Source organism: Hylobates moloch, unplaced genomic scaffold, assembly GCF_009828535.3.
Source record: "Hylobates moloch isolate HMO894 unplaced genomic scaffold, HMol_V3 SCAFFOLD_17, whole genome shotgun sequence".
Lineage (NCBI taxonomy): Eukaryota > Metazoa > Chordata > Mammalia > Primates > Hylobatidae > Hylobates > Hylobates moloch.
In genome coordinates, this window is record NW_026652292.1 from 34,866,993 (window position 1) to 34,894,594 (window position 27,602).

General features: G+C 38.3%; 1 protein-coding gene across 1 annotated transcript in view; it reads right to left on the reverse strand.

The window, feature by feature from the left end:
• Positions 1-27,602, reverse strand: part of LIFR (LIF receptor subunit alpha) — an 81,637-nt gene that overhangs the window by 35,845 nt on the left and 18,190 nt on the right. The window contains exons 2-6 of the mRNA XM_032135207.2: positions 19,788-19,948; positions 18,035-18,149; positions 16,455-16,594; positions 12,749-12,912; positions 986-1,160 (exon numbers count right to left, since the gene is read on the reverse strand). Coding sequence (XP_031991098.1) covers positions 986-1,160; positions 12,749-12,912; positions 16,455-16,594; positions 18,035-18,149; positions 19,788-19,926 — 733 coding nt within the window. The 5' untranslated portion in view covers positions 19,927-19,948. The remainder of the gene's footprint in view (positions 1-985; positions 1,161-12,748; positions 12,913-16,454; positions 16,595-18,034; positions 18,150-19,787; positions 19,949-27,602) is intronic.

The window sequence follows — 27,602 nt, forward strand, 5'->3', positions numbered from 1 at the left end:
TTTTCATAAGATGACTTTTAAAATAGCCCAGTATATACACTACAAACTGTTAGGTGCTTTGTAATGATAATGGTCCAAAGATAAGGTGTGTTCCACAGGTTTTGTAGGAGCAAGATATATACGACAAATTTTTTAAAAGTGTATGTGGTTTTATTTACTTATGAAGGGATAATGGTGAGGAAGCAGAAGCAGATTACAGGTCAGTGTCTAAAGTTAATGCCATAGGTTTATGTCTAAGAAGTCAAAGGGTTGAAATTCAGTGGGTTTATATATACATGTGAACAATCCACGCCCCCCAAAAATCACTAAATAATTCCATTCCTTTTATTCAATGTATTTAGGGCATATGTCTTACTTTCCATCTGCCTAAATATATGCCCAAGTACTCCACACCCTAAAAAAGCAATTTACTTTAATCTAGTCCCCTTCCTTCCTCTAATCCTTTTCTCCACAGAGTGATCTATCTCTACAATGATTACCAGCCTTTTCAGGATTTCATTTTATGGTCAACAATTTTCCAGGACCCCCATTCCAAACTGCCAACATGCTCCCTGTATATGAGTTTTACTTAATGTACGGATGCTTTTTGGTATGATTGCAGATCCCCATGTTCCTGGCAATAACTGTAGCCTCTAGGGGTCTGCTCTGTGAGCCAGAAATTGGGAACTATTTTTTTTTTTTTTACATAGATTTCATCTCAGTATCATCTACACACAATTTTCAATGCTCTTCAATTCCTATGACAGTGATTTTCAAACCTGTATGTTTATCCAACCACTCAGAAAGTTCTTTCGAAATATAGATTCCTGAAGCCTATCTCAGACTTTTTGATCAAAATCTCCAGGGATGGTGGGCTTAGCAGCTCCCAGGTAATCCTCATGCAGCTGAGTGAGGTTATGAGAAGTGAAAGCTCAAACTAAATCTTACTCTTAAGTGAGACTAATTTAATTCACTTGAAACAAACATTCTTTAAATATAAGCTTACAAGAAATGTTCTTCACAGGGCTCCAGTCACTCCACTCTTTGCGACCAGAAAAATGAAGATTGTCAATGTAGCATCTAATTTCCACAAAATGAATGGCACACTCCAAGGGCATATCTGAGGCCCAACTCCAGTGATGAAGGGTATCTTTGCCATTCAGAGTTGTGTTGTGGGTCACCTAAAAATGAACACAAACACAAAACTGTATTTCCAAGTAGCAATATGTTTTGCTTTCCTTTAGAATTAAAAGACACAATAGATTCCATAAAATCATCAGCTAAGTTTATGGTTTGTCCTTTAATACAACTCAGTTTTGTGTAAGGTATAATAGCAGAGTAACAACAATCATGATTCATTTTTGTTTACTTCTTCAACTTTAGACCCTAATGTATTATATAAGATGTTGCTATTCATTGAAACATTCAATTTGGTACGCAAGAAAATACAGGTTGAGTATCCCTTGGGACCACAGGTGTGTTGGATTTTGCGCATTTTCAGATTGCATTATATACTTCTCAGATGAGCATCTCTAATCTAAAAATCTAAAATCTGCCTGGACACAGTGGCTCACACCTGTAATTTACTCAGCACTTTGGGAGGCTGAGACCGGCAGATCCCTTGAGCCCCGGAGTACAAGACCAGCCTGGACAATACGGCGAAACCCCGTCTCTACAAAAAAATAAAAAATAAAAAAATAAAATTAGCCAGGCATGCTGGCTTGTGCCTGTAGTCCCAGCAACTCAGGAGGCTGAGGTGGGAGGGTCTATTGAGCCTGGAAAGTCAAGGCTGCAGTGAGCTGAGATCATGCAACTGCACTCCAGCCTGGGTGGCAGAATGATATCCTGTCTAAAAACAACGAAAAATAAATAAATAAAATAATAAAAACCCCAAGTCTGAAATGCTCCAGTGAGCACTTCCTTTGAGCATCATGGTGGTGCTCAAAAAGTTTTGAATTTTAAAACACTTTGAGTTTTGGATTTTCAGATGAGGGATGCTCAACCTGTATACCATGGCCTAACGACCTAAATTTTTCAGAGTAGAATTAATGGGGTTGTACTTTCAAAAGTTTAAGTCAAGGAGAGGGGCAGCATTTCAATAAAATAGTTTTAGACTAGATCTGTTTTTTATATAAGTATTCTATATATTTACTTTTATTTTTAAATAGAAGATTAAATATGTATGTTATACTAATACAAAATATTATCAATTGTGAGAAATGAGCAAGATTTCAATAAAATATTGAGGTGCTATAAAAGATAACTTGGGACTTCTAGGTAAACACAATAGATTAAACAACTATTTCCTTCTCCCTTACCTCCTGAAATCACTCCAAAGTAAGAGTAAACTTTTTTTTAAGGTGTGAATGGACAAAGACAAAATATAGGAGATAAAGCAACATCACTAAAATCTGGAAGCTGGAAAGCAGATGGATAATGGTAACTGATGTAGAAGACCTGAGAAAACGAAATCTTAAGCATCCAATGGGAAATACAGGAAACCAGCTTGTTTCTATCACAGAAATGCCAAAGGGCTCAGTCAGTGGCTGTCCCAGGCTCCCCTGGAAATAAAAAGCTCAAAACAGCAGGACTGCTTGAAAGTCGTTTGAAGATATGTTGGCTACCCAGATCCCTTCCCACACTCCATGCTACCGAAGGACTACCTTCGTTTACCTTGGCAGAAGAATAAAGATTTATGTTCTGGAAAAGTAAAACAGAATATCTTTGGATTGAAGAATTTTAGGAAGAGATGAAAATGGGGACTATCATTCCAAAAACGGGGGGATTGCTAACCTATGCCTTCTTCCTCTGCTCAGCTCCCAGGATACTGGTTTGCCAGACTAATCCTCACCAGGTAATAGTCTAAATGAACTTTTCTGAGTCACATGAACACATCAAGATGAAATACCTAAAATAATATTTGGCATTTGCCACCTGCATAGCCCATCCTCATCACTCTAGAGGGAGGGCCCCCATCAACAAGTCCTATCCAGAGAAACCAAAGTTCCAATTAGATTAAAAAAAATTTTTTAAGAGCCCCTCACTTAACTATGAGCAGCAACCAGGATGACCAGAAAGTGTACAAGAAATTCTAATATGAAAGTCAATAACTGAAAAGAAAAGAAAAAGAAAAAATGTGAAGAAACAGGGCATGTAGAAAAAAAATTTAAATCATTACTATCCTCAGAGATAAGATATTGCATCATGAAACAAAAACTGGATACATTAAAAAAAGAACATAAATCCTTTCAAAGAAAGGATCTTCTATAAATTAGTAAACATATGAATAGAAATTCAATAGGAGGATGCAAAATCCAGTTTAGAAAAAATTTCTCAGAAAATAGAAAATACATAGAAAACAAGAAAGATAAAAACAATTAGAGGATTGTTGTGGAAGGTTCATGAAGAACAGAAGTTCTAAGAAAAAAGGAGAAGACAGAGAAGGACGAATCAAAGAAATAAAATAAGAAATTCCCACGCTGACACACATGTGTTTTTAGACTGACAGGGGCCCAATGAGTGTCCAGCACGACAGATAAAGATAGATTCACACTAAGCAACAATGGAATCATACCTTCAAAATCTTGACAGAATTTCCCAACCTGTAATTCTATACCCAGTTAAACTAGTAATCATGCAGAAGTGCAGAATAGACATTTTTATAAATGTGGTATCTCCATGTATTCATTTGGTAAGCATTTTACACTCCGCCCAGTAACATATGAAAGTTCCAGTTCCTCTACAACTTCTCAGTAATAGTAGCTGACAAGCTTTTAAATTTTTAAATAATTAAATTAAAAGAATAAATTATATTTGCAAGCTAGCTACTATAGATAGCAGAGAATATCTACAATAGCAAATAACTACTGACAGTTGGCTCCCTCTATTCATCGCTCCACATCTGTGGGGTCAACTAACTGTGGATCAAAAATACTTGGAAAAAAAATTGCATCTGTGCTAAACATGTGCAGACATTTCTTGTCCTTATTCCTTAGACAATACAGTATAACAACTATCTACACAACACTTACATTGTATTAGGTGTTACAAATAATCTAAAGAGGGTTTAAAATATACAGGAGGATGCCCGTAGGTTGTATGCAAACACTACCGAGCATCTTTGAATTCTGGTATCGAAGGGAGGTCCTGGAAGCAATCCCCCGGAAGATATCAAGGGCAAGTGCATATGCTTCTACAAAAATGAGGAAATAAGAGAACGACTGGAGATTTAGCAAAAAGAAGATCCATCATAAAACAAAGTTGTAGGAAATACCCTAGATGACGGAGACCCCTTGGACCACAGCTTCCTAAGAAATGTGCTGAAAGACACTGAAGTCTATCTTGCGTGAGTTATAAATATATCTAGGTATTAATCCATTCAAACCTAGAACTGCTTGGTAGGGGTTGGGGCTACTGGAGCCTCTGTGATGCCTCTGGCCACAGGTGGTCTCGGCTATTTACCACACTCTGTGCTATACAAATATTATCAGTGTCTATGTGAGCCTTCTGTGAATAAGTTTGGGAAGCCAGTCAGAAGGCCCTCGGAGAGATTTATTCGCAAAGATAAAACTGATAAAGTACTTAGTATATTTGAAAATTCCAAGGAGATCTACACAGCCTGCAAAGAACTTAGGATTAAAGTAATGAAGCAGAGACATAAACAAAAAAAAATATAAGGCGTGTACAAAAAATTGTGGATTTTTTTATAGACCATAATACAAATGATGAATACTGTTCTACCAAAAATTATCATAGACTCTATTGGAAAAAGCTAGGAAAATGGCAGGCTGCAGGGAGAAGGAGGGCGAGGGAGGAGCAGAGAGAAATGAGGCGGTAGGGGGAGAGAAGGAAAGGGAGAGGGTTGCTATCAAGAAATAGCAACATAAGCATGTTATTTGGAGAAATGAAGATAAATAATGAAAGGGATCAGTTAAAAGAGTTGAAACAGGTCGTTTCCAGGGAAAGTCAAGGAGGAGTATTTGTGTGGGGGGGGGAGCAGCGCCTGGTGAGCTCTTCCCAGTGTGTGCAGCACACAGCTCCCACTGCCGGACACAGAGACCATGGACAGACAAGTGCCTCACAAATGAAACATGAATGCAAAGAGTTCTTGATTTTTAAATTATTATAAAATAATAGCATTAGTATAAAATAATAGGATTATATCATAAAATGACTGATCACAGCAATTTTGTCTTAAATACTGACATTAATAACACACTATTAATAAAAATGCCCTGGGGCATTTTCCCTTACTTTACAGTTCTAAAGAAATGTGTTCTTTCTCATTGCTTCTTGCTATTATTTTCCCAAATTTTTTCCCAAAAGTAGGGAATTACTGTCTTGTCATTGGCTGACTTACGCATGTTGTGGAATGAGCTATACGGTTTTAGCATAACAGTCCCTTCATTTAAGTTTGATTTCACTCACATTTCAGTGTCCCTCTTTAATTCTAGTATTCTCTAGTTAGTTCCTCCTCAAGTTACATTAAAAATAAAAAAAGCCTCGTCCCTATCTGTCTGACAAAGGGCTAATATCCAGAATCTACAAGGAACTTAAACAAATTTACAAGAAAAAAATCAAACAACCCCATCAAAAAGCGGGCAAACGATATGAACAGACACTTCTCAAAAGAAGACATTTACGTGGCCAACAAAAAAAAGCTCATCATCACTGGTCATTAGAGAAATGCAAATCAAAACCACAAAGAGATACCTTCACATGCCAGTTAGAATGGCGATCATTAAAAAGTCAGGAAACAACAGATGCTGGAGAGGATGTGGAGAAATAGGAATGCTTTTACACTGTTGGTGGGAGTGTGAATTAGTTCAACCATTGTGGAGGGCAGTGTGGCTATTCCTCAAGGATCTAGAAGCAGAAATATCATTTGACCCAGCTACTGCATTACTGGCTATATACCCAAAGGATTATAAATCATTCTGCTATAAAGACACATGCACACACAGGTTTACTGCAGCACTATTCACAATAGCAAAGACTTGGAACCCACCCAAACGCCCATCAATGATAGACTGGATAAAGAAAATGTGGCACATACACACCATGGAATACTACGCAGCCATAAAAAAGGATGAGTTCATGTCCTTTGCAGGCACATGAATGAAGCTGGAAGCCATCATTCTCAGCAAACTAACAGGAACAGAAAACCAAACACCACATGTTCTCACTCATAAGTGGGAGGTGAACAATGAGAACACATGGACACAGGGAGGGGGACATCACACATCGGGGTCTGTCAGGGACTGGGGGGCTAGGGAAACGATAGCATTAGGAGAAATACCTAATGTAGATGACGGATTGATGGGTGCAGCAAACCACCATGGCACATATACACCTATGTAACAAACCTTCAGTTTTGCACATGTATCCCAGAACTTAAAGTGTAATAAAAAATTATAAAATTTAATAAATAAAAAAATAAAAAAGGCTTGTCCCTAAAGGGAGTAGTGACAAATAATATTTGCTTAGCAGCTTTACAGATATACTATTTACTTTTCAGACCCCAGAGCAAATATTGCAAATGATAAAAACTAGGTTTGAGGAGTTATCCTAAGCCCATAAGTGGTAACCCAGAACGCAAAATGTTAGGCCACAATGACAAGTTAAGCAATATAATTTAAATAAATAATAGCTTTAAGACAGCACTGGCAGAACTGTATCAAAGCTAGCTGCAAATTAGATTAACAGACAAGACTTGCCATTAGAATCACGAAAAGTGAGAGTTTGCAGGCTGAATTAAGATGGGCTTTAAGGCCGGGCGCGGTGGCTCATGCCTGTAATCCCAGCACTTTGGGAGGCCGAGGCGGGCAGATCTCAAGGTCAAGAGATCGAAACCATCCTGGCTAACACGGTGAAACCCCGTCTCTACTAAAAATACAAAAAGTTAGTCAGGCATGGTGGCATGTGCCTGTAGTACCAGCTACTGGGGAGGCTGAGGCAAGAGAATAGCTTGAACCCGGGATTTGGAGGTTGCAGTGAGCCGAGATCACATCACTGCTCTCCAGCATGGGCAACAGAACAAGACTCTGTCTCAAAAATAAAATAAAATAAAATAAAATAAAATAAGATAAAATAAAATAAAATAAATTAAAAAAAAGGATGGGCTTTAAAATAAGGAGTAGGCAGACGGCAAAAAAGTGAGACCCCCATCTCCATAAAAAATGGAAAAAAAAAAAAAAAAAAAAAAAGCTGGGCACAGCAGCATGCACCTGTAGCCCCAGCTACTCAGGACACTGAGGCAAAAGTATCCCTTAGGAGTTTGAGGCTGCAGTCAGCTATATGATCATGCCACTGTACTCCAGCCAAGTTGACAGAGCAGAACCCTATCTCTAAAAACAAATGAATAAAATAAATAAAATAAAATAAAATAGGGAGTAGGATTTGACCTGGGTCTTGAAATGTAGGTTCGTGTAGGATACGTGAGAAGAAAGGCGAGGACATTTTAAATTAAAAAATATATATTTCTTATAAAATATAAATTGTAGCAGTTAAGAGCAGACTCTGAAACCAAGCTGCCTGGGTTGGAATCCTGACTCCACCACTTAAAGTCTTCCTGTGACTCTGTATCATCTGTAAAATGGGAATAATAATAGTATCACCCTCCTGGGACTGCTGTGAGGATAAAAAGAATCAAGGTGTACAGTAATGTGCTATATAACAATACTTCAATCAATGTGGGACCACATATACCATGGTGATCCTATAAGATTATAATGGAGCTAAAAAATTCCTATTACCAAGTGATATCATAGCCAACATAATGTCATAGTGCAATGTATTACTCATGTGTCTGTGGTGATGCTGGAATAATAAACATACTGTGCTGCTGGTATAAGAGTGTAACACATAATTGTGCTCTGTACATAATACTTGATAATGATAATAAATGACTATGTTACTGGTGTATGTATTTAGTGTACTACACTTTCTATTGTTATTTTAGAGGGTACTCCTTCTACATGTTTTTAAAAGTTAACTGTAAAACAGCCTCAGGTAGGTCCTTCAGGAGGTATTCCAGAAGAAGGCATTGTTACCAGAGGAGACGACAGCTCCATGCATGTTACTGTCCCGAAGACCTTCCAGTGGGACAAGATGTGGAGGTGGCAAACTGTTATACTGATGATCCTGGCCCTGTGTAGGCCTAGGCTAATGTGTGTGGTTTTGTCCTTGTTTTTAACAAAAAAGTTTACAAAGTTAAAGAAAAATAATTTTTAAAAATACAAAAAAGCTTATAGAGTAAGGATATAAAAATATTTTTGTACAGCTGTACGATGTGTTTGTTTTAAGCTAAGTGTTAATACAAAACAGTCAAAACGTTTTTTAAAAATTAAAAGTTCTGAAGTAAAAAAGTTACAGTAAGCTAAGGTTAATTTATTACCAAAGAAAGACAAAAAGTTTTATAAGTTTAGTGTGGTCTAATTGTACCATGTTTATAAAGACTACAGTGGTGAACAGTCATGTCCTAGGCCCTCACATACACCCACTGACTCACCCAGAGAAACTTTTAGTCCTGCAAGCTCCATTTGTGGTAAGTGCCTTACACAGGTGTACCATTTTTTATCTCTTTAAACATTTTATTGATACATACTATTCATGGGATACATGTGAGTACTGGTTACACGCACAAAATGTGTAATGATCAAGTCAGGGTATTTGGGGTATCCATTATCTCATGAGTATTATCATTTCTATGTGTTGGGAACATTTCAAGTCTTCTAGCTACTTTGAAACATATAATACATGGATGCTAACTACAGTCACCCTACTTGGCTATCTAACATAGAACTTGTGTCTTCTATCTAACTATATCTTTGTACCCATTCACCAACCTCTCTTCCTGCCCCTGTCACACCAACACACCCTTCTCAGCCTCTAGTATCTATCATTCTATTACTAATAATATCTTTACCTCCATGAGATCAGCTTTTTTAGTCTCCATGAGTGAGTGAGAACATACTATACTTATCTTTCTGTGCCTGGCTTATTTCACTTAGCAAAGTGGCCTCCAGTTCCATCCTGGTTGCTGAAGGTGACATGATTTCATTCTTTTTTATGGCCAAACAGAATTCCATTGTGTGTATATATCACATTTTCTTTATCCACTCATCTACTGAGGGACACTTAGGTTGATTCCATCTATTTTCTATTGTGAATAGTGGCATGATAAACCTGAATTCACATGTTTATCATGCCACTATTCACAATAGAAAATAGATGGAATCAACCTAAGTGTCCCTCAGTAGATGAGTGGATAAAGAAAATGTGATATACTGATTTCTTTTCCTTTGGACAGATACCCAGAAGTGGGACTGCTGGATCCTATAGGAGTTCTCTTTTTAGTTTTTTGAGAAATCTCCATACCGATTTCCAGAGTAGTTGTACTAATTTATATTCCCAATCGCATTGTATAAGAGCTTCCCATGCTCCACATCCTCACCAACATATAAGTTTTTTTTGTCTTTTTAATAATAGCCATTCTAACAGAGGTGAGCTGATCTGACTGTGGTTTTAATTTGTATTTCCCTGGTAAGTAGTGATATTGAGCATTTTTTCATATACCTGTTGTCCATATGTCTTCTTTTGAGAAATGTCTATTCATGTGCTCTGCCCACATTACAATGGGAGTATTAATTTTTTAATTGTTGAGTTGTTTTAGTTCACGGTAGATTCTGGATATTAGTCCTTTGTTGGATGAATAGTTTGGAAATGTTTTCTCCCATTCAACCAACTGTCTCTTCACTCCACTGTTTCCACTGCTGTGCAGAAGCTTTTTAGTTTAATATAATCTGTCTATTTTTGCTTCTGTTGTCCGTGCTTTTACAGTTTTAGCCATAAAATCTTTACCTAGAGCAATGTCCTGTAGTATTTTCCCCATGTTTTCTTCTAGTAGTTTTATAGTTTGTCTTATGTTTAAGTCTTTCATCTATCTTGAGTTGATTTTTGTATATGAGAGACAGAGATCCAGTTTCATTCTTCTGCATATGAATATCCAATTTTCCCAGTACAATTTATTGAAGATGATATCCTTTCCCCAACTATGTATGTTCTTGGTACCTTTGTCAAAGATCAGTTTGCTATAAAAACATAGTTATTTCTGGATTCTCTACTCTGTTCCACTGGTCTATGTATCTGTTTTTATACAAGTACCATGCTGTTTTGATTACTATAGATAACCTTTTAATATATTTTGAAGTTGAGTAGTGTGATGGCTCCAAGTTTGTTCTTTTACTCAGGACTGCTTTAGCTATTTGGGCTTCTTTTGACTTCATACAAATTTTAGGATTGTTTTTTCTATTTCTGTGGAAAATGACATTGGCATTTTGGTAGGGACTGCATTGAATCTAAATGTGCAGATTGCTTTGGGCAGTTTGGTCCTGTTAATGATATTAATTCTTCCAATCTGTGAGCATGGAATGTCTTTGTGTCCTCTTCAATTTCTTTCATCAGTTTTGTAGTTTTCCTTATAGAGATCTTCCAACTACTTGGTTAAATTTATTCCTAGGTATTTTATTTTTCTGTAGCTATTGTAAACGGGATGGCTTTCTTGATTTCTTTTTCAGCCAGTTCATTATTAGCATATAGAAACACTTCTCATTTTTCTATATTGATTTTACCTCCTGCAACTTTACTAACTTTATTTACAAATCTAAGTTTTTTGGGGGAGTCTTTACGCTTTTCTAGATCCAAGATTATATCACTAGCAAAGGGTGACAATTGGACTCTCTCTTTCCCAGTTTGGATCCCTTTTATTTTCTCTCTTGCCCAACTGCTCTCGCTAGGACTTCCAGTACTATTGTTGAATAAGAGTGGTGTAAGTGGTCCAGTCTTTGGGTCCCAGCAGTGGAAGTGGTAAGCTGAGTATGCCTGTCTTTGGACCCCAGGATGGCATTCACTGGCCCCATTGTTAGTGGGTCCAAGGGGGCCAATTCTTGAGCTTCCAGGTGGCTTGATTGGATGCTGGTATTGACAGTGGTGGGCTGGGTACGTTCTCAGGCCCCTGGCCAGCAGGTGTGGTGTCGGTGATGGCAGTAGCAGTGGTAGGATAACCCTCTGGGTCTTGAGCAGTGCGCTCTGGTGCTGACAGTAGATACAATGTGCTGAGTGGGCCAGTCTTCAGGCCCGCAGGTAGCGTGTGCAGTAGGTACCAGCTGTGGAGGTAGCAGCAGGGTGTGTGGGCCCAATCTCAGGCCCCTAGGAGAGGTGCTCAGGTGCTGATGGTGGTAGACTAGGCTAGGTGATTCCTAGGCCCATAGGCTGTAAGTTCTGGCACCAGGGCAAGGGAACAAAGCTGGGTGGGCTTGGCCTCAGGCCCTCTCGTAGTACATGTAGACACTAGCTGTGGTAGGCAGGCATGCAGTGTTCTCCATGCTCCCTCCAGAATGCTCAGGTGGACAGCAGCAGTGGCTGTGCTGCGGCCCTGCTACTGAGGAGGGAGAGATTGCTTTCAATGGTAGCCATAGGCATGCAAGTGGGGAACGCACAATTTGCATTCTAGTCTCAGTAGCTGTAGTCTGTGCTTCACTCATGCTTCAGCCTTAGCGGTGGGACATCATGTCCCACTTGTGCTTCAGCAGCTGCAGGCAGGGGACTCTGGGAACATGGAATGCACTTTAACAGTGGAGCTACTGCTGGTGTTCTGCTGGCTGCCTCACTTTCCTCTTCCTTCCCTGCTTTAGGTGCTTCCTGTCACTTCTCTTGAATCCCGATGCTCTCTCTAGGATGATCTATTTGAAGTGTGATGATCTACTACTCCCTATCTTGGTTCTTCTTTGTAGAGAAGGTGAGTACGAGATGCCTCTAGTCAGCCATCTTGAAGCCACTCCTCCATTTAAAGTCTTCTATACCATATTTTTACGTATCTTTTCTATATTCAGATACAGAAATCCTTACCATTATATTACAATTGCCTCCATTATTCAGTACAGTAACACGCCATACAGGTTTGTATGTGGCCTAGAAGCAATAGGCTATTGTCCCATATAGGCTAGGCGCTAGCTGACTATTGTTATTTTAGGAATGAAATACATGGGTTGTCAAAGAGAAACAATAAGAAAGTATGAAATATAGAATAATCTTTTTTATTATCTTTACTATTTTATCTATGTACTTGAGCAACTTGAACAAATAAACTGTAAAATCACGAGATGGTCTTCTAATTCTTAAACCTCTAACTAAGCAAACTCCAAATCTATCAAGAAAAAGAGTAAAAGGCTGAAAGGGAGCATTTCCAGGTAACAGCTGTCAAACTTTTCATAACTGTTGTTCATTACTCCTTAGAGGCCATTCATAAACAGGATTGAAAAAAGAGAGGGAAAAAGCATGTACTGATAAATTCAAGCTTATAGATTTATTTAAAAAATTCTCTATGGCTAAGCTCTGGCTAAACATGCTTCAAAACATTAGACAAAGATAAAATACTACACTAAATTAAATGTACACTTTCATTTACATAAAAACATGCATATAAACAAGTCCAGACGGGAATATACAAAAACAGTACTTACTATTTTCAAGTGGTAGAATCACAGCTTATTTCTCCCCTAATTTCCTACGCTATCTATAATGGTTACATATCATTTAATAATTAACAAGTGATTTTTAAATCATACATGATGTTTTTAATGAACCCTGAAAGGTATCTGATTTACTTCCTAAATAATCCAAAAGTTCACTGATACCACCTTAAGTCTTCTTGAAAAAAATTACTCGGTTTCTTTAATGTCATAGGAAGAAAATCTATGTTCAAACTTACTAATTTTATGAGTTCCATACTCTTTTTACGTAGAAACTTAATTTCCCAGATAACATTTGAGCGGTGTGGAAAAACTGAACCCCTGTCATTCCACTTTAGGTATAATGTAGAGGTTGAGAAATCAGCAGACAAATTCAAGATCTCTGGAGTATCTGGAATTAAGGCTTTAAAAAAAGGAAACAAGAGAAAACTCAGTAAAATAAGTAATGATTTTTCATTCTGTAACTCCACTAATCAACTACTTATAAACTCTATTCCTTCTTGATCAAAAAATCAATAATCAAGATTTAAAAGGAAACTCTAGAACCTAGTAATAAGGACATGGACTGAGAAGCCATATATAGAAAAGATAAAATGTCCTGGATATTTCAAAGAAATGACTGGATCAAAGAAATGAAGGGTTGGTTCTAATAAGAAAGGGTAACGGCCAACATTCTCTCAAATTTCTGAAAAAGGGGAATATATTATTTATTTGTAGAGGTAGCTCCCAATGCTTAATCAGGTAAATTTAAGAAAATTATTTATTAGCTGGCTGTTTTAAATCCACAGCACATTTTCTAATACAAACAGGAACTAGATTTCCACAGTACTCTAGTGTCATTTAGTCAGGAACCTACAGGTAGGCAACATCAGAGAGAAGAAAACGAGTTTCCTCTGTATGGCTGTAGGCCAGCCCTAAGAAAATAACAAAATATAGAAAGCTTCCTTTGGTAAAGGCTTCTCTCTGTTTCCTCTGCAGCTGTCTCAGGCATCTCCTGGTGTCAGAGTCTCTCGTGCTGGGGGATGTCACCCACTTGAGAAATGCTATGGGCATTACTGATTTTAGATACCATTAAATAGTAGCAGGATTGTCTCAGTGACTAAGGCATTGAGTTAAGAAGCCAATGGTTACTGTGAAGAAGTAGCAGGATATAAGAAGTGTGTCAGAAAGGTTCCTTTATCAGTGGTATACAACACAGACTGCGGGGGATTGAGACAGGTGATAAAGTCACCAATTAGGAGACCACTGGAGCAATCCTGGCTAGAGTAACAAGGATATAAACTAAGATGCCATGTATGGAAAAGATGTCATGGACATTTCAAAGAAATGACTACATCAAAGAAATAAAGGGTTGGTTCTAATGAAAAAGGGAAACAACCAATATTCTCTCAAGTTTCTAGCTCAGAAAGCAGCAAGAGGAGCAAAAGGAATCGGGAACCACTGTGAAGAGACACAGAAGCCTGGCAGTGGATGAGTAAGCGTCAAGGGAAGAAGATACCATGGAGTCAGAACCGTGGATGCAGACTTAAAAGGAACTCACTGGGTGTAGTGGTAGAAAAGAGCATGAACACAAAGACATAAACCAGCCAAAGTTCCTTTTAGGGGCTGCCAATAGACAATTACACCTTCGAGGAGCCAAAAACACCAACATGAATCCAGAGAGGGAATCCTAGAAGTGGAAGGAAACCAGAGAAAATCCAGGATCATCGAAATAAAAACAAATAGTTGTTACCTGGGCCAAATAAAACAGTTTATAGAGGAAGACTCTGGAAAAACCACTGGCAAGGCTACTGTTAATATCTGAGAAGTTTAGGAGAACAGTGGGCTCTGAAGCTGCATTACAAAAGGTAAAGAGAAAAAAATCCATGCTTAAAGGTTTGAGCGTCTCCTAGGGAGAATCTAGGACACTAAAAAAGGTAGCAGGAAGAGTAATGTATCCTTGAAAATCATTAACTCTCCCTAAGGGCAGATAAATCATGGAAAATTTTGGACCAATGGAAAACAAAGAAGGTATGAGCATGTTCCATTCTATGAAATGTAGGCCTTCTGGTTTGAGAATCAGAGAGACTTGGACTTTCTTGCATGTTTCCTCCTCAAATAACAGTAAAGTAAAGGTGAGTTAGAAGAAATCCATAGACTCACCCTTTCTTGCCTCATTTCTATCCTAGAAGCTCAAGGACCAATTACATATAGTCATGGTAAGCCCCAAACTGCAGGACAGTGCAGGGCTAGGGTAGCTGAATATGCTAAATAACAAAAAGGGCAGAACAAACCAATACACATGAATCTCGGAACTTAAAAATAGTTCTTAAAAATAGGTTTAACTAAAATTTGCCCAACACAGTGTTCGACACTGGATTTATGTAAAGTGTTTAGGGCTGTACAGGACACAGAACATGTGGATTTACAGTCTAAACTACAGAGCAAAGTCAACAGTTACACAGCTGTATAAGGACAGTGGAGGATGCTTTAAAAAGAAGTTATAAGTGGGCAGCTGCTTGTGGAAAAGGAAAAATGCAGACAAACGAGAGGCAAGAAGTTGATTTAGTGCCAGGACAGGGAAAGTTCAGGGTGCCAGTGTGACCAGAAAAGAACAAGAGGCTTCCAAGAACACAGCTCTTCTTTCAAATGATTCAGGATGTCACATGATGTAGTAACTTACAATTTATGAAACACGGGAGTATTTTACTAAGACAACGCTCATCTTTAAAATGCTTCCCTCCGTGAAAAGTCCACATAATTTACATTTTATTTAAATAGCATTGGGCTACTCTTAAAAACACAAGTAATATCCAACATTTCAAGCTAAAGACAGTAAGGGCCATAATTACAAATACAAGGATTTTAAAAAGCCACTGTTCCCTTTCTTTTCTTTAGAGCATACAGGGAAGTTTCTCCTAAGCTCCCATTAACTGCCATCTGCATTTCTTTGTGCTAAACAGACATGTGAGGACAATGTTAACTTGCTTTCTAGAAACTGAGATAGGGAAGAAATTTAATGAAAATCTTTCTTATGTTCTTCTAATGCTAATTCAGCTTTACCCACAATCTACGTGCTCCTGCTTCCTTAGGACATCAGGAGATAAAAGTATTCCCAGCTTTTTTACAGGACCCACATTCTGCTTCAGAATGACCCAAATTTTCAGGTGATTTTAAGAAATGCAGAAATTAAAAATCTTATGAAGAATTTTTCATGCTTACACATGGTAAGTACAAACTTTGTGTGTGTGTGTGTGTGTATATATATATAATCTTGTTTGCTTTATATAATTTAGAAAGCATCTTTAGATCCACAGACACTTAATTTTCATACTTTTATTTAGTAGCAAATTGTCAAGAGACCCAGATCCTCTAAAGGACAGCTATACATGCATTGCAGAGCTTCTCTTGCACACAGTAGGTGCTCAAAGATTTGCTGATGTATCCATCTCCTCCGTTCCTTACACTCATCTAATTTGCTTTTCAATTTTCTTATCCCAATACTGTTATTCTAATCATGATCAGGACCAATATTATTTATAATGCTACCAATACATTACATGATATGTAAAACACAATGAACTATTAATTGACTGAGTCTCCTACAGTCTGTCTTGATTTGCCTTTCTGATTCTAATACTGTCATTTTTCAGTAGCTTCCCAGATAAGACTACGCCCTAGAGCAAGGGGCATCTGAGAAATTCTGAAAGGTACGCAGGAGTCAAGGGGGCTAAGGAAAGAGTATGGAACTGAGGGAAGGAGCTTGAATTCTGGGCTATTTTGACTGGCCAGAAGAAAAGTTTGCTTCCTTCTGATCTTGGCTACCATCTACAATTCATAGGAAGGTTGCTGAGTGAATTAAAAGTATTAGCATAACACATGAAATTTAAAAAACTAGAAAGCACCACAGTACTAACAAGTGACACTTGAGTTACTTTAAAATCGAGTTTGTTTTCAAATACTTACAAACGTTTTGTTCATTTAGTGTGAATTTACTTGTAGAACTTCCAAAATCATATAGAGAATTTATTGTTATTTCATAATCACCATGTGAAAGAGCTGGAATTTTAATATTTGTTTTCTCCAACTGGTAACAAGAATGGGACCTGCAATAAGATGAGAAATTGAATTTTAATTAGCAAATAAAATTAATAGTATAATTTCCATAAAAATTTGGTTAACACAAAATACAATGTAAAATACTTTATGCCCTTTTTGCTGCAAAAACATGATAGGTTGTACTGCATTTTAAGACTGAAAAAAACAGACTGATAGTAATTTTACCAACGTGGGGGTACGAAAAATAACCTCATTGTACCAAAAGTAGAGTAAGCATAGATGACTCCAAACAGCTGGAGTTTCTGCATGCCTTTCAAAATCCCACCTCAACCTTCCCTTTGTAGGCTGACTTCCACTGTTCACACTCCACCCCTTCACTGAGGGACCAGTGCATCACAGCGCTCCTCATGCTAGGATGATGTTCAATGGATGCTGATGAAGGAAATGAAACTGGCAACTCCTCTGCTCCTCTGCCTTGGTTCATGGTTTATTCTTAACAGAACTTCCTCTTCAGTTCTGTTTTCAAAATTCTTCCAGTTCCCCTGGTATCTCTTAGGCAAAATGATATTCTCCTCTCTTGTTCCACAGCCCTTGATATCTCTCCAGAGCATGCTTATATTCCTTTTACTGTTGTCCATGTATGTTTCAAACTTCTTATAAAAATTTTTACTTTACTGAAAGGACTTTCCATGCCTCTTGCATTCCTGCCCCCACCAACCACCCAGCCCCAGCCTTAGGGCTGGGTGCTTAGGACTCTGGACTTGAATGGGTCCAGCTCATCTCCTTCTAAACCTCTCACATGGCGAGGCTTCTTTAGGCATCAGCAATGCAAAAACACCTGAATTCTCCAAATCATGCCATCTCATACATTCAAGCCATTGTACCCAATATTCTTTCAGGGTAGAATGTCCTCCTATTCCTTTTCTGCTGAGAAAACTGACTGTGCCTACTCCAGAATTACACCTCCTCTGACAGCCTTTCTAGTCATTCATACTCCTAGTGTCCACTCCCTTGCACAAAACCCACAGCCTTGCTACTATTTGTTTATTGTGACCTCCCAGGGGAGCAGAGGGACAGAACTAACTTCCTCTCTGTTTGGCCTGTGGTGGGCATGTGTGCTCTTCAGCAAACTTTTCAGGCTCCCTCTTCTGGACTCACACTAAGACCGTTCTTCCCTGCCTCTCTGAAGCAAGGTATGGCCATGTGGCTTTATTTGGTGGCAGAAATCTGAGTGACAGTCTTATCTACCAGATCTGCACTGAAAGCCAGTGCAGACTCTGTCCCCTCTTCTCACCTTGCCATCACACCTCATAATGCCTGGTGCCCTACAGGAGAAAAATGAGGCAGAGGTCACGGCAGACTCTGCTGCACACAGAACACAAGCAGGAAATAACCCTTTAGTTTCACAAGCAACAAGGAAGTAAGAACTGAGGGTCGTTTCTGCAATTCAACCTAGCTCATTGCGAGTTAAAGTACATTAAAATTACCTGTTTTCAATGCAAACTTCATAATCAGTACCACGGCCTGTTCCAGAGGGTGCTTTCCAAGAACAGTCCCACACTTGCAAATTGTTAGTTACACACTTCAAATCATGAGGAGCCCCTGGAGAATGAGACACACACACACACACACACACACAGAGAATATGCTGAATAAGTCAACTGCACTCTAAAAGGTCAAACATTTTCAGTTGTAAACACAAGCATGTGTGTCTGCAGAGAGCCCCTGTTTTTTTTCAGAGAAGATCCTGCAGTCATGGGAATAGACTGGTTTTCTATTTCTTTCTGCAGCTTTGGTTAAAAAAAAAAAACTAAAGGGTAAACTGATGAAAGTGGGCCAGCTACTAGACCATTTTGGGGTTAGGCTGCTATCAAAAATTCCACTTCCAAGCAACTAAGACAAATTAAGGGGGTTGAGTGGCTAGTCATGTAGATTCAATAATGGGACCAAGAGAGGGCTTGAGGGGATTCTAGCACCTCTTGAATCTTCAATAGCCCCACTTGAGGAAAAAACAAAAAACAAAAACAAAGAATTCTTAAGTAAAAATGATGTGCCCTCCAAGTCTTTAAACAGAACTTTGAAACTCCTAGCCACCCCCACTTCATTGCTTGCTACCAGACTGCCCCCCTTGGTAGAACTCCCATAACTAATCTTTAGGTTATTATGAAGTATATTAAATTTAAACAGTAATAAACTCATGAGTTCATTTGAGAAATATGTTTTTGGTGTGGGCCTAAACAATTGGAAAGTAACAATTCGGAAGATTACAATCCTACTAGTATTTATTCACATCTATAAAATAACATTACATCATGGAATATGTAAGCACTATGCAATGAAAAAAGTCACCCCGAAAAGAAAATGACTAAAAAGAAGGGGGGTATAAGAGAGAGGGAAAGAGGGAAGAAAGGAGGGAAACAAGGGGAAAAGGCAACTATAGAATAAAAAAGGTAGTCCATCTCAGATTCTATAAATGTTTATGAAAAATGTTTTTGTTTTTGTACATGGTTGGTATGATATTCACTGTAGCAATAAATATAAAGCTATTTATATGACAGGAACACAAATATTACATTAAAAGTACTCACATTATAAAGCAGCAATAATCATAATAATAAAGTAATTTAATGAATGACCTTGGGGAAAAGAGATCTGTTTAAATATGGAAATAATATAAAAACTAAACCAAGGGGCAGGAGGATGATAATTTCTTTACATAAATAAGCTATAAAATATCTACATAAACATTCTTAATATATTTAAGATGTAACATAATACATTTAAAAATATTTGGATTTCATTGATATGACATTCTAAAAAGGTAACATTATAGAGACAGAAAACAGTGTCTATGGAGACAAGGCAGTGCTGGCAGGGGATGGGCCTGGAAGGGCTGACTACAGAGGAGCCAGGAAGCTTTTGCAGTGCCGGGGCTGTTCCCTATCTTGATTGTGCTGGTGGTTATATAACTATATTCATTGTCAAAACTCACAGAACTGAATCTTAAAAAGGCAAATTTTATTGTACGTAAATTATATTTTTTCATAGTAAAATAATATTTTGATCTATCATTAGGGATCTTTTTAAAAGAAACTAAAAGTACATAGAAAAAAGATGACAAAAAAATGAATTTTAACCAACAAAATCCTAAAGGGGTCAATAAAGCAACAAAATTGCTTCGTCATCAAAATGGAAATAAAACTGCAATCTGTTCATTCTCTGGAAGGCTGATGCACTTACCCTTTTTCTGGCTATTTACTTGATTCATTAGATATAGAAGAATAAATGTTGATAACAGCCACTGGAAATTTGAAGCAGTCCTCATTCTTTTATTGTTCACCATCCAGGATGGTCGTTTCAAACATACGTAAATATCCATCGTCTGTGCAATGCAGTCAGTCCTAGGTTAGGAGAGGAATTCCAGATGGTGTTCAGATTGTTTTGAAGGCTCACCTTATACTGTGCACACAAACATTCGAATAGATTCTGACAGATTCTGAAACATTGTACATTTAGAGACTTTGGAGATACTCAAACTCAAGCTTCCCTGGCTTGTGGTGACATCAATAACTGGACACAGCTGTTGCTTTAGGTATCCACTACAAGGCCAATTTTCAAATGATGGGCTTCAAGTTAAAGATTATAACTATAATTATAGAATTACAACGAAATTATAAGCACATGGCTATCAACTCTACTCCAACCCCACTAAAATGTAGAAAAGCAGTGCATGAGACTGAATTTGACAATTTTAAGTGATACCTAGATTGATATTTTTATGTATTTTATTAGTACGTTAACTTGTGTTTAGTCATTTATGACTAATAATAATTAGTTTTGTTTCCCATTTACATGGTGATGGAAAGTTTCTATTTCATACAAATTTAATAATTTAAAAAGAAAAAACTAGGGTAACGGTATGGAGATGTTGCACATTGGACATTTAGGGATCCCCTAGAGTAATGAAATTCCCATCCACCCTTCATCCTTTCTTCCTAGAGGGACACCGCCAGCCAACAAGATCCTTCTGATACACTGAAAACTCTTGTGTCAGACCTAAAATTGCCTCATTTATTACAACATTGGCACAGGGCACCAAAGATCACAAAACATATAAGCAAAGGTAAAATATTAAAGAGAAATTAGGATAACCAAAAGGAAAATAAAAAGTACTTCCAGAGAAAATGGGGATGATATAGGAAACAAGAAAACTTAAAAGAAAAAAAAAAAAGAACCTAAAAACTCTAAATAGTATCCTCAGAGCAAACATGGCATAACTATAAAAAACAAGAGGATGCAATGAAAAAGCAGTAACAGGAAATAAAAACAGCTCTTAGAAGTTAAACATATATTAAAAATTAAAATAAGAAAAAGATTGAGTAATCTTTCAGAACAAAATACAAAAAGTGGGAAAAGAGATAAGAAATGGAGACTGGATAAAAGAATGGAGATCCAACACCTAAATAACTGGAGCCCATTGAGAGAATTCAAAAAAATATTCTTCTTAGTGAAAGCAGATGGCAAGATCTCTTCTTGGCTACTGTTAAGTACCGTCAAAAACCCAGGAAATGAATCCCAAATAGCTTAATTATAACCAAAACATGCACAAGGTGTGAGCACACATTTCAAAAGTGTTCTATTATTTTCTGGATGAATGAATAACTTCCTAGTCAATTCCAGGGTCACTGAGTTTACTTACTAGAATGAAAATGTATTCACAAAATGTCTAAAATGCCAGTTGCTGAATTTACAGAATTATACAACTGTACAAGAATAACTGAGTAATGGAGCCAAACATGACCCTAAAACTCAAACTCTGACTAAAATAATCATAAACCATATTCACTGACTGGCTAAACATTATCTTGAAATGAAACAGTCCCTCACTATAAGTTTCGATTATTCTAAAGAGAGACACAGGCCCTACAGCCATGCCAGGAAGAAGTGCAAGAAGGGGTGGAGGGAGGCAGCTGAGAAAGAGCTCTGGACCAGGTGCTTCCAGATTTAGATGCTAATCTTGGCTCTATTACTAATTAGTGGTATGGCTGAGGGTAAATCACTTAATCCCTCCCTGCTTCAGCCTCCATCATTGGAGCAGAGAGGCGTGCTCTCTTCAGGATCCACATAAGAGACTTCCCAAAGCAAAGCTGTAATATTCCATTCCTGCTGGCAGGGAACAGGCATGCAGACAGTAGCGAGCTCGAACAAAGCCTATGCCAGCAACAGCCACGGATCAAAGACTCTGCTGAGGAGGTCAGTGAGCAGGAGGAAGGCGGTGCCCAGGGACAGAGGGATCAACGGCAGTGTCACTGAAGCCTGCTTAACTTAAGCAGGATAATAAAGAAGACTTTCTGGTGTGATACATTTATACAGAGAATTCTGGGCAAGTCTATTTGGGCAATACAATATTGTGTTTATAACACATCAGACTTCCCCATCAAGCAAAATTTTCAAATGGACTTACTGTGGGCCAGAACAATACACAAACAGAGCCTTCCGAGGTACTTTCAGAAAAAAAGGGATGCTTGTGAAGCTTTTCTCTGCTCACTCCTGATAGAAACATTGTCAGAATTCACTTTTTTCCCCTGTCAATGCCTTATTCCTTAGAGGAGCATAAATTTTTATAGAATTTCAGGAGCTAACTTTCAAAATTAGGATGCAGCAACAGGGTGCAAATGCAAATATGCAGGGGCAAAGAAAGTAACAAACGTGTTCACAGCAGGTGCAAACTGCAGCCCCTCTGCCTAGCATAAAAGTGGCAGCCACCAGCCTCATTTTACCAAATATGCTGATTTTTCCAGATGAGGTAGAAATCTGGCATTTTAAATGAAGCACCAAAGTTTGTAAATGTAAGAAAATAATGCATATGTTTTACACATTCTGAAGGCCAGACAAAATATGCTCATGGGCAGTATTCTTCCTGCCCAAGGGTGATGAGTTTGTTTCCTATACTAATTATTTTAAAGGATTTTAAAAGTCAATAAACCCTTCTGCTAAAGAAAAGTAATCATGCAGAATAAATTTGTAAGATTGTTGAATGGAAAGAAAAATATCTAGTTCTATGCTGACTTCAATCTTAGGCCATCATAAAGCACAGGCAGAACTTGAGCCCGGGGCCCCACATGGCAAAGTTCGGTCCTGTCAACACGTGCCCCTGAGCTTTTAAAGGCCTTGTTTGTGAAGATAAGTGTTCATACATATACTTTGACTTGTATTTTTCTCAACCTTGAGAATTCTGGTTCCAGTGTACACGAGGTTTAGGGCTTTTCTGCTGAAGAAAATTAGAAAGAGTTGAGAAAAGTAAAGCTAAATACCAGAAACTGTAGTCCCAACACATTTTGTTGCTTATTTTCTCTCTGTTCCCCTGTCCCCCAACCCTCTCTATATATACATAAATATGGTGGCAGTGGTGGGGACAGGCAGGTAGAGAGAGAGCAGGAAATGTGACAGAGAATGAGTCAGCATGTCCTGCTGGCACGAACCTAGCCTGGTGGCACTGAGGCCTCCAGCCTTGTGTGCAGAAGGAGGCCTCAAGCAATACCTGCACAGTCAGGGTGAAAGGAATTAAGAGAGCCCAAAGCATCTTTTATCTCAAGAATCTATCTTTTTGCCATACAATGAGATAACTCCCTTGTCATTAATTCTCAAAAGAAATTAAATGCTAAGCTGGAACACTCAAGGGAGAAAAGACCTTTACAGTAGTAAAGGTAAATAAGCCTACGAGTGGGTCACCCATCCACAGGAGTGGAGATGCTGGGAGTTGAGCCAAACAAGGGCAATCACACAGGCAGTAAACAATACCTGCATTGCTCATTTGTATTCTTCCTAGTGTCCCTTTCTTTACTGTTTCCCAGGAGGAAATATCAACGTTGTTTAAAAACTTTGACCAGCAACTATTTTCCTTATCCCATTTCCCTCCCACAAGATCTTAAATTCCTCCAGCATTAACTCCCAGTGAAGAAGGCTTTTCAGGATCATAAACTCTGCAGTTTGGTAGACTCCATTGTGTTATTGAAGTGAAGTGTAGGAGGCTCTTCAAGTTAAAAGAAAGAAATACTTACGAAAAACATAAACTTGGCCAGACTGAGAAGTTCTATCTGGGAAGACTAGATTGCACAGGAAGGCATGAATAGCTTTTCAGAAAGAGGGAAGCTGGAACAAAGTGATGTTTCAAGGAGATTAACTAGTACATAGCTGCAGTAACAGAGATGTACGCAAAATTTATCAGTATATACGTCTAGTCCTAGCAAAAATCTAGTCCTCAAAGACCCCACACAACCCAGTACAAGGAATCTGAAAAGACTGATACCAAGATGCATCACTGAGAATATCAAAATAACTGTATCAAAGATGTTACAAGTTTCCAGGGAGTGGAGGCCATACACAAGGGCTCAGGAATAAGAACATCAGAATAAATTACTCAAGTCAGGCCTCTGTGACTTGCGGTGTGAGTGTGGACAAACCCCCATTGCAACACAGAGATGGTGACAGCAACACCTCCAGAGCAGGTTACGGGTGTACATGAGACACTGGGTGTGTGACCCATAAATATTCTTGAGAAGGGGAGAAACACACCAGACTTCTTAGCAATAAAAGCTAAAAAGAACACCTTCCAAAATACAAGTGAAAATTATTTTCACACTTGAATTCTATACTCAAACTGTTGAGTGGATAACATATATTTTACAAAGACATGCAAGATGTCAAAAGATACATCACCTTCCATGTACCCATTCTCTGGAAGCTACTGCAGGACATGACTGACCAAAATGAGGTACAAAACAAAAAAGAACAAGAGAGAAAATATACAATCCATACAACTGGAGTCAGAACCTAGAAAGAGGCCTTGCACACTGCCCCTGCTGTGTGTCCGGGCCACGCTAAAATGGCTGCCATTCCACAGCTGCCGGACCCTTCAGGACTCCTTAGGCCAGCACCCATTTTCCCTTCTTACTAATTTCATCTGCACCCTCCTCAAGTCAGCAGTGATGCTCCTAGCAGGAGGTATGTTTGTCATCAACTCTTAGAGTCCACAGGTTAGATGCCATCTGCTGCTTCCACAACACTTTAATTATATTTATGTCACGGGGTTGCATAATTCACGTTCCATAGGCCAAATCTTACCCGCCTCTTGATTTTGTAAATCTTCCTAGAACACAGCCACGCGCATTAGTTTAAGTACAACCTACGGCTACTTTCCCATGACAATGTTAGAGCTGAGTGGCTGGGATAGAGATTGAACGGTCCACAAAGCCTAAAATATTTACTGCCTGGCCCTTTACAGAAAGAGTTTGCTGACTTCTGCTCTACTGCTTCACTTCCTAATCTTATAATTCTCCCCAGACTGTCAGATCCTTGAGAGCAAACACGTCCCTGAGTTCACTGTAACCCTCAGTGTCCAAGCAGTACCTGGCACAAAGCAGACACCAAAAACTCTAAGCCAGCTGGCTGAATACCAAGGCACAAATGATTATATGCCCACACAGTATACTTTCATTGTTAGGCTGCATGCTAACCCAGGTACGCCAACACTAGGAACCTAAGTTAAAGCTCTGGCTCTCAAACTGCACTGAGGCACCCCAAGATACCAAAGCAAACTGACAGAGCTATCAGAATATCTAAGTGTTTGAAGGAAACAAAGCCACATCTGTCCAACACTCTGAAAACCATTAGTTCAAGGTAGTCCACAGTTTCAATATTTGGTCATGCTACTTTTTTTTGTTTGACGTCGTATGTTTATCTTTGGTGGAGAGAGGGAGGGACTAGTAATTGCTGGGATGAAACTCAAGTACTACCCAAACAAATCAATGTAGAAATGGAAATGAGGGTGCTGGTTTCCAAGATTTGAGAAGCTATGCAGTACTCAATAGCTTCACACATCTCATCAGCAATTAAGGCTTTTTAAGAATGAAATAAAAATACTACCATAGGTCCTCCATATCCCAGGGTTCTGCAACCACAGATTCAACCAACCTTGGATTGAAAATATTCAGAAAACAAAACCAATAAAAGATAACAGTACAATAATAAAAAAACAGTATAAAAACAGTACTGTTTAACAACTGCTTACATAGCATTAACATCGTATTAGGGATGATTTAAAGTAATCTAGAGATGATTTAAAGCATATGAGAGGATAAGCACAGGTTATATACAAATACCACACCATTTTATATTAGGGACTTGGGCATCCAAAGATTTTCACATCTGTGAAGGTCTTGGAATGTGCCCCCACAGAGACAGATGGACAATTATATTTTTCCTTTTAAGTGGATACACGTTATTTCTTCAAACTGCTACTAAAGTGCTTGATCATAAATACTCATTAAATTGTTTGGACCCAGCTATTTCATAAAGAGAACTGTTAGGTAATTCTTTTGACTACAAGCATCATGAAAAACATTAACAAAACACGACGGGCACTGTGAACTGTGACAGTCTGGGAACTTGAGTTAGGGGATAGCTCGGCTGCTTAGGGATTCCACTGCATCATACTTCAATATGCATTCTGCATGTAGGAAAATAGTATTGAAATTTAACATTTGCTACATGATAAAGACAAACCTATCACTGTGCATAATGCAGGATATTCATTCCCCAAAATAACTTTTTGGTCTATTATTCAAATAGAATAATCTTGCCAATTTTTTTTTTCTTAATTCCTTTGCATTTCCCGGGAACTTTTAAAAATAGACTGTCTTCCAAAGTCTTTGTTTTTCAGGATCCTCCATGTCAGTTTTAGTAATCTCCATTGCAGTGTGGACTTCCCTGTTAATTCAAGAGCCAGTCCGTTATGAACCTCAGCATGTCAAGACAAGTTTGAATACATCACTTCCATGCTTAGGTTCCCCACTGCTTCAACACACAGTTCCAGTTCCACACTGTGGGCACAGCCCTTCGAGACGGCCATGAACCCCTTCCTCTCCACACCACAGCAGCTCCCCAAACACTCCACATTCCCTTTGGTCTCAAGGCCTCTCCCAAAACCACTGCCTCCATGGATTGCCCCCTGCAATGTCTCCTATACTTTCCATTCTTCCATCTTTCAGGACTCACTCTATCATACTTTAGAGTAATATCTGACTACTCATATCCCTCCTCAACTACGCTATAAGAGTGACTGGTATGTAACAGTCTTCAATAAATATAAACGTCTACCAAACGAATGAACTTGTTTCTTCCATTTTAACGATGACGCACTCTATTATTAAACAACCTGAAGAACATTCCTCCAAGAAATCTTTAACATGCAGGAAAACATGACGAAAAATTACCTCTAAAAAGAAATAGGAACATCTCCATTTCCCAGTACTTCTCACTAATACCAAGGATTGTCTTTAAAAAAAAAAAAAAAAATTCTGTTGGGCCATAAATGGCATTTCTTTTTATTGTGTAATTAAAATATCCTTTCGTATGTTTATTGGTAATTTGCAATGCTTTATTTATAAGCTGTTTATTCTCTGTTGCCCCTTTTTCTAATTGGGCATTAATCATTTCCTTAATGATTGCTAAGAAAAAAATCTTAATACGCATATTAACTCTGTTACATACATAGCAAATAGATTTCCCAATCACTTTTACTTTCCAGTGAGTATTTTGTTTAACTCTTACTAGATCAGATTTCTCTATTTTGTCCTTTGTGGTTTCTAACCATAAAGGTTTTTCTCATGCCAGGACCATGCAAATTGTCCTGATGTTGCCTTCAAGTACATTCAAGGTGTTTCACATTTTAAGCTTCATGTCATATAAAATTAATTTCAGCATACAGTTGAGTCAAGGACCCACCTTTTCTGTTTCCCTCTAAATGGTTACCACTTATCCCAACACCACTTATTAGGTAATCCATTCCTTCTCTCACTGACTTGAGATGCCATTCAGATTCTATTCCTACTTAGCTTCCTTGGTGGGGCTCCTTAGCCCACTGCTCCTTCCATTCTTCACTTCCTGACTGAACAGTATTATCTGTGCTTGTGGCTATAACATCACTTGCATGCTAATTACTTCCAAATCCATGTTCCCAGGATTGGCCTCTTCCCAGTCACAGACTAACCATTC